Source organism: Carettochelys insculpta, chromosome 15 (genome assembly GCF_033958435.1).
Source record: "Carettochelys insculpta isolate YL-2023 chromosome 15, ASM3395843v1, whole genome shotgun sequence".
NCBI lineage: Eukaryota > Metazoa > Chordata > Testudines > Carettochelyidae > Carettochelys > Carettochelys insculpta.
Genome location: NC_134151.1, coordinates 35,495,830 through 35,504,120, shown reverse-complemented (window position 1 = coordinate 35,504,120; position 8,291 = coordinate 35,495,830). Strand labels below are relative to the sequence as shown.

Here is an 8,291-nt window from a genome sequence, read left to right as displayed (position 1 = left end):
TCCAGCCTGCCGTGCGCTGGGAGGTCAAGGGTTGTGTTCCGACAGCGTGCTCGTGGCGCTTTGCGGCAGCACCTGGTAACGGCTCCTCTGGCGGCGGCGGCGGCGGCGGCGGGCGCGGCTACTTGAAGCGGCTGAGTGCGGCCGGGCCCCGCCGCTGAGGGACATGGCGGCGGAGCGAGTCCTGCCCGCTTCCCCCAATTGGTACTGCAGCCGCTGCAGCGACGTCTGCGGGGCCGGGCGCCTGTTCGGCTTCGGGGCGCGGACCAGCGTCTATCTGCTGGAGATCGGTGCCGCGCCCGCCTTCCACGGTAACCCCTGAGGGACCCGTGGGGGCCCCGACTCCTCCCTGCCCCGTCACACCGGGGGCCCCTTGGGGCACGAACACAGCTCCCGGGGGGCTGAGAGCGAGACCCTGGAACACCTCAGCTGGGGGTGGGGAATTTATCCCTTTCCCCGCCGTTCCCTGAGGCTCTGACCAGAGCCGCTCTCCCCGCTTCCTCCCTCTCCTTGGGGAGCCCGGGGCCGTGGCAAGTGGAGACAGGGCGGCTGTGCAGTGCATGCGCCCCAAGGGCTTCTTTCCGTCTTTACCTCCGCGTGAGCCTTACCTTCGGTTGCCTTAGGCTGTGCGTATTTCGGCCTGGCCTGGCCTGGCCTGGCTCTTCGCGAGGCTGCGCCTCTTGCGGAGTAAGGGTGACTTGGGCCTGCTTTGCTGACTCTGGTTTTATTGTGGAGCGAGCGTGTCTGTCCACTCGTGGACTATGGCCACACTTGGCCAAAACTTCAAAATGGCCAAATCGAAGAATACTCCCTCAGCGCCTCATGAGAATTCACATGCCACCAGCTGCAGCGCTTCAAAAGTGGAATAAGGGGATTTCGAAACATGCGGGGTCCTTTAGAGAAGGACCCCGCATAGCCGCCTTGAGCCGTGTGCGTTCGAAAGTGGCACTTTCGAAGCGCCGCAGCCGGCAGCATGTGAATGCTAATGAGCTGCTGAATATTCAGTTCAGCACCTCATTAGTATGCTTCGATTTGGCCATTAGCATAGGCAGTTCGAAGTTTTGGCCAAGTGTGGCCACAGCCATGGACTTATCTGGTAAGGGTCCCACACGTGGGGTGCTATGGGCCAAGCCCTGAATCTGTACCTGAATGAAATAGTTCCACAGACTGAGCCTCACAAGCTGGAGAGTCAGCTGGCAGGGACCAGTGTTTGGTTTTAATTTGAGATAGGCATAATTGGGGTGTTTTAAAGCTGGGGTGAACACACTTTTTAAGGTGAGCCCCATGTTTTGTCCCTGCAGTTAGCAGCTCCCTCTTCATCTCCCAATCTGTCCAATGTAATCTAAACAGATGGAAATTTTGGTTATGTTCATGTGAAGGGGAAAAAAAAAACAACCTTGCAGCATGTGTAAGAAAGTAAGTATGTAGCACAGCAGTTCCCAAACTTTTTGTGGTCGTGGAACACTTGGTTTCATGGGTCTCTCTGCGGAACACTTTATCTTTTTTACATCATCATACTCACTGTGGAAAATTAGTAATGAAAAATATCTCATCGTAATATTAATTAAATTGTGGTATGGTAAGTGCAACTCAACAAATAATAATGAAACAAAACACTAGCAAAACAAGCATAGCAGGGATGACAGCTAAAACATCCCAAAATTTACTTTTTTCCCCAAGAATGAGGAAGAGACTGCCATTACTCAGTTTTAATGGCGGAACACTTTGCCACAGCTCTCAAACACCAGTGTTTCACTGGAACAGAGTTTGGCAACTGGTGATGTAGTACATGAAAGCTTTATTAATTGGTGTGTAAACGTAAGTACACATACATAAAAGCAGTAACATTTCAACAATTTTAATGAGGTGGGTGAGCCTGAGACTCATCAGCCAATCGTGCTGTGCCCCCCCCTTATGAAATTTATGCTCCCTGAGGGGGCCCCCCACACACACACACTTTGCGCACTCCTGTTTTAAAGCACATGGGATGTGAACTGGGCTTGAAAAACCTCCCCACATCTGATATCCCCAAAAGAAGGGGGATTTTTGTTGCAGTGTTCTCAATGATCAGTCTGCTTTCAGCAGCTTTTGCAGCTGCAGCAGTGAACGTTGCAAGGGGGGCAAGTTTTGCCTTTTGTGACATTTAGATGCTATATTGAAAATATTTTCGTCTAGATTTAGAGAAGCATTTGTGTACAGAAAACAGACCTTGTTTTGTGTAAGTCCTTTTGCTTTTGCAATCCTAGGGGAACTCGTAGGCCATACTGAGAGGGTTTCTGGTTTCACGTTTTGTCGCTATCCTGGTCAGAGCAACTTCTGTGCCAGCAGTTCTGATGATGGAGCTGTGAAAATCTGGGATACGCAGACTCTGACTGTCGTGACTGAGCATATGCTGCATCAGGTACAGTAGCCAATCAGTGGTGCACGTGGAAAAAATAACTCTAAGGTTCCAAAATCTTTTCTTAGGTAAAGACAAGTGTACTCTCAATGCTATTGTCTATATCAGGAGTGGCCAACCTTTTTTCATCGGGGCTGGGGGGCACAGGACAATTTTCTGCATGTTCCGGGGGCCAAACACAAAATAGTCCAAAACCCACCCCCCCAGGCTTAACCCTTCTCAGCCCCAAAGTGCCCCCGCCATCCCCAGGCTGAACCTCTCTCAGCTCCACACTGCCTTCCCCCCACCTCACCTCCAGGCATAACTGCATAAAATATCAAAGTAATTTGCAATAACATGGGTGGGTCTAATTTTCTACACATGCATATTTGTCTAGCATCATTGTTCAATTAATATTTTATATTGTAAAACAGTGACACAAGTATTTCAAACTGCCCCCAGGCTTAACCTCTCTCAGCCCCAAACTGTGCCCTCCCAGCTGAGGGGAGCTGCCACCTCCTCATCTGTGTGGCTCCTCCCGGCCCTCCTACTGCCTTTCCCCACGTACGGGGTGGGCACCTTCCTGCCCTGCCACACTGAAATAATGGGACTGAATTCAATTGGTTTAACGGCTGGATCCCTTCTGCCAGTCGTTAAACCAATTAAACTGAGTCCCATTATTTCAGCATAGCAGGGCAGGGAGCTGGAGGAGGAGTTAGCTGCGGCAGCGTCCAGAGCTGCAAATGACTCCTTAAAGAGCCACAGGTTGCTGAACACTCGCCCCACAGCCAGCTTTCAAAATGGCGCTGCTGCTGGCTCTGAGGGCCAGATGAAAAGGCTCCATGGCCAGATTCTGGCTTGTGGGCTACGTGTTGGCTGCCCTGGTCTAAATCATTGATAAAGATATTAAACAACTAGAGCCAGAATTGGTCATTACAGGGTCTCATTCAGTGTGCCCTTCTACTTCAATACGTAGAGCTTTTCCTTGGGGTCTGTCAAAAACACATTTGTGAAGCCAACAGTGGGTTATGGTGGTAGTTTCATGAAAGTATCGTCCTCTCACAGTGTTGTGCACAGTATTTGATGTCTGTGCAGTTGAACCTTTTTTAGTTTGTGAACCCCTAAATTTTTTTTAAATGGAGGTATGGACCTTTTTGAAAATCTTAGACATAATCTCTAAATCCTGAGAGGTGTGCAGATCGCAGCCTGCAAACTGGTCTACATGCTTGAGCTACCTTCTACATGATGAAACAGACTTATCCATGTGCTTCCTGCTACTGTGTGGTTATAAATTATTCCTTTCAACAAAAGGTCAATTAAACAAGCCTAGAGACATGGCTTTGCTGGGCCCCTTTTTATCAGCTTGCATTCTGTTTTTTCAGAATACGATCTCAGCGTTGCATTGGTCATCCCATGTAAAAGATTTGGTTGTGTCTGGTGATGAGAAAGGGGTAGTCATTTGTTATTGGCATAACAGAAATGACAGCCAGCAGTTCTTCCCAGAGCCCAGAACAATATTTTGTTTAACTTGTTCCCCGCATCATGAGAACTTGGTGGCCATTGGGTAAGTACTGTTTACATTGTGACTCCCTTTTATTTTGCATGGTAGATACTGTGTGTTTTGCCTGTAAGACAGTCTTAAGTTTATTCTTTCAGAATTTTCAGTAGATTGGGGATTTAACCAATATGCCTTGAAGTTGAGCAGACCTTTTACGTTGGGCCCCACTTTTTGTCCTTGCAATTATTAGGACCCTCCCCCGCCACTTGTTTAATGTAATCCAAACTGATGGAAATCTTGGTTACATTCATATGAAAAAAAACCCTTTCAGCACATGTAAGAAAATAAGTCTGTAGAATGTAAAAACTGTAGAAACTGGTATGTAATGTGATTGCACATACACAGAAACAGTAACATATTTCAACATTTAGTGAGATGGCCAAGGCTGAAATGTAGCAGCTAATTGTGCTGCCCCCCACTTTTGAAATTTCCAACCTGCGCACTCCCCCAAGGAGGCTCACCCCTGAATTAAAGGATTTTTTTGTTACTGTTTTTTTTTTTTTTTTTTTAAATAATTTACTGACCTGGTGTATGACACAGTGGCCTCTGACAATCCCCAAATGCCATTTATAGTACATCTACACTGTAAGCTGCAGTAAGTCTCAGAGCCCAGATCTACAGGCTTGGGGTGATGCTGTTGGGTTGTGTGGTTTGGCCTTAGGCTGGAGTTTGGCTTCTGAACCCTAGGAAGGTGGAAGGACTGTAATAAGGTAACCGGAAAATTAGTAACTAAGAAAAGAAATATGTTGTTTACAAAGTTAAAACAGGAAACATGCATATGAATTAGTATTAAATTTTGAAAAGTGATATTAAAGTCATACATATTCTGTATATCCTTTAGAACTGACTCATACCATGAAACATGGAGAACTATTAGTGCTTTTAAGACTCTGTGCCTCTAATGTCTAGACAGGATAAAAATCCCAGTTTCTCCTTCTCAGGGATTTTTAATCCCCTTCAATCCAGAATTCAAGCTGCTGTGATGAGTTCATGCACTGGTCTCTCCTTCCTGGGGAGCATGAGCATGCAATCAGTAAGGTGTCAGCCTGTCACAAAACAGGCACTCCCGCACAGTTGGTCAGGCTGGCAGCACGTCCGAGATAAGAAGTCAGAGAATGATTAATTTCCCCAGCAAAAATTATTTTATTGCATGCACCTATGGTAACATTTTTAACACCATGTTTAAGTTGAATAGTTAACCATTAGAAAGCATATCAAAAGTAATGTGTAGGTTAAATGGTTAATGGTCTAATTTTTATCTCAATTTAACATTCTAATTCTTAACCTAATTAAGTACAAACACACTCATAAACCCATTTACACACACTCATCCTCAGGCTGGCCAGACCCCAGGTAATGATGGTTAGCTGATTGAGGTGAGAGTCCGATGTTCATGTCACCCCATTATGTCGAACTGATGGACTCGGACTTGTGTGGCAAATTTACTATTTATCTTGGTCGGAGGCAGTCTAGAGGGAGTGACATTCAGTTCATTGGTCATACCTCTCAATCCTGGTGGGGTGCTTTCCCATGACCAATTTTGGAATATCTTGGTTACATCGCTCCAATTCTGCTTTCCTCAGTCACCGCTGATGAGCAACAGAGTGTCTTGGTGTTTGTTTTTTTCCTTGTTAATGTTTTTTTTTTTTTAATCTGGACACTGGTCTTCTTTTGTGTAAATTTTGCTTTTCTCAGCACACACAGTTTTGTTCTTAAACTGGTAAACAAGTCCATAATCCACTGGGGCACTGGCTCAGGCTGGCCTCTCTTCAGCCCACTTACTGTCCATTCATTCATACCAGCTATTCACACTACTCACTCATGCTAACTACCAATGATTTGTGACAAGGCTGTTGATGCTACATAATGCCTTATTTGTCTTGAATGGGGCATCTTGTATCCACGAAGATTATTTTACATTAATGCTTGCATTCATCTTCAGTGAGTTGCACAGTTATGGAGGTTTACAATGCAAGTATGCTGTATCCCATGCTATAAAGTTGACCTCTGAGCAGGTTGCCCTTCAACTGTAGTGTGGCTCTAGCCAGAGATGCATGTGTGATTGTAAAATAGATTCTTTGCATTTGTCAGTGTTCAGTGATGCTCTAGACTTGGCATGAGCTAGCATTTGATGTTTCAGTGTTACAGCATGATCAGCCTATGGGCCGGCTGCTTTGAAATTAGTGGAGATGTGCTGGTTTACACCCCCAAGACAGGGTCTGCCAGCAAAATACTGAGAAGAGCCTTTTTTTTCAAATTTGGTTACAAAATCAGTACCTTAAGAGCCGCAATGCATGTGACTAAGAGACGGTCCTTAACAAATAACTTCAAACCGTGCTTTCTGTAACCCCTCCAGAACAGCACACACAATGATCTGTACCAGTTAGAAAGTTTATTTTTCACTCTGGGCTGGAGAGCAAATGAGGACAAGGAAAGTGCTGCACCTGGGGATAGGCTCTTAAGTAGGAGGAGCAACGTTCTCATCAACCATCCATGCTGCACGCACAAACCCCCGCCCTACCCCCATTCCCAGGCTCTACCCACCTCAGCCCCAAATCCATTCCCTCTATCCCCAAGCTTTACTCTACGTCCTGTAAACCCCCTCCCCATCCCCAAGCTTTACCTCCTCTTCGCACAAACCTGCCCCCATCCCCAGGCTTAACCCCTCTCAGAAGGCTTAACCTTCCCAGAGGGCCAGCCGGAAGCACTTCTGCCTCCTGCTCTAGAGGTGGGGGACAAGGATCAGAAACTGCTATCGCACGAGCTCATTCCCAGCCTCCTGGGGGTGTTAGCGCTGGGAATCTTACCACAGAAAAGCTCCTGCCTGGCCTGGGCAGGGGCAGCCGCATCCTCAGGAGCTGGCACTGCTGCGTTGTCTTGGGACCGAGCATGGGCCTGCCCAGGCTGCCAGCTCACGCCAGCTGCCAGTAGAGCAGAGGTGCTGGCTGCCAGGGATGCTGCATGTGCAGTCCCAGGCTCTGTCCTGGAGGTAGCAACCTGTTGGGTCCCAGCTGGGCTGTACTGGGTGTGCAGCAGGTGGTAGGGTGCCTGGTGCTCACAACCCTGCTCCCTGCTGGGAAGGAGCCAGGCCCTGCGCTCCTGCAGGGGCTGTGCATCCTGAGCAGTGCTGCTGACACTGCTGCCCTCCTGGCCTACACCAATGGGAGCATTGGGGCCCAGGTGGTATGGCTGCCATGTTCTGCGCAGCTGCTCCCAGCCCTGCCCTGGCTGCTAGTGCGAGAGTGCCTCTATGGGCAGTAGCAGCCGCACGCCCCATTGGCAACTCCACACGTGTGGTCCACTGGAGCTGGGCTTGGAGGCCTGCCACAGTGCAGCTCAGCTCCCTGCACCTTGGGGAGAGGTTTGGGCTGCTGGATGTGCCGTTTTGGGGGTGGATCCAGGGAGGAGCGGTGGAGAAAGTGGGCCCTGGGGGAGCGGGGAAGAGCAGAAATGGCCAGGTGCAGTGTCAGGCCCAGAGCAGTGGGTAGCAGGAACAATAGCTCAGTGGTTTGAGCATTGGCCTGCTAAACCCAGGGTTGTGAGCTCAGTGCCTGAGGGGGCCATTTAGGGATCTGGGGCAAATAGGCGTGGAAAAAAAATGTCAGGGCTTGTGATAGGTCCTGCTTTGGGCAGGGGACTGGACTCGATGACCTCTGAAGGTTTCTTCCGGCTCTATGAGATAAGTATCTCTATATTGAAGTTTGAAGTGAACAGGGGTGAGGTTTTTACCCAGCCTGGCTTCCCCCACCCTATCACTGCTTCCTCAGCAAGGGCTGCTCCTCCTCCTCCTCCCCTGCCATCATTGCAGTTGCCTGGATGGCAACAGGACTTGGAGCAGCAAGAGTATTCAGTGGTGGCAGCACTCAGAGCCGCAGCTGACTCCTCAAAGAGCTGCATGTGCCTTCAGAGCTGCAGGTTGCTGACCCTGACCTAAGAGGCTGGCTCTGTGTGTTTATTTGGGAACCCAAGCTTCTCTACATGAATTTAAATGTTCTTTTTTAGCTATAAGGATGGCATGGTGGTTATAATCGACATTAGCAGGAAAAGAGAAGTTATTCATAGACTAAGAGGCCATGATGATGAAATTCACTCTCTGGCATGGTGTCCTGTGCCTGGTGAAGACGTGTTGTTCAGTCGGCAGGAAGAGCTTCAAGGTAAATAAATGGTTAGGTGCTTTCAAAGTATGTTGTCATTCATATGGCTATGCACTAGTAGCCAGATATGTTCTTTATGAATTAATACAAATGCGCTAGCTCATCTAAGGCAGACAAAGAGTTGAAAAGAGTTTATCTGACTACAGAGCAATGTGTTTGCATTTATGAATATTTACAGTGCTATACAGTTTTTTCAAATGCTGAG

At 48.1% G+C, this 8,291-nt stretch overlaps 1 protein-coding gene across 1 annotated transcript in view; it reads left to right on the top strand.

Annotated features, from left to right (window-relative positions):
- The first annotated feature begins 99 nt into the window (after positions 1–99).
- The window catches only part of GEMIN5 (gem nuclear organelle associated protein 5), a 45,034-nt gene continuing 36,842 nt past the window's right edge, over positions 100–8,291 (top strand). Inside the window, exons 1-4 of the mRNA XM_075009300.1 lie at positions 100–308; positions 2,244–2,398; positions 3,757–3,938; positions 7,935–8,086. Coding sequence (XP_074865401.1) covers positions 164–308; positions 2,244–2,398; positions 3,757–3,938; positions 7,935–8,086 — 634 coding nt within the window. The 5' untranslated portion in view covers positions 100–163. The remainder of the gene's footprint in view (positions 309–2,243; positions 2,399–3,756; positions 3,939–7,934; positions 8,087–8,291) is intronic.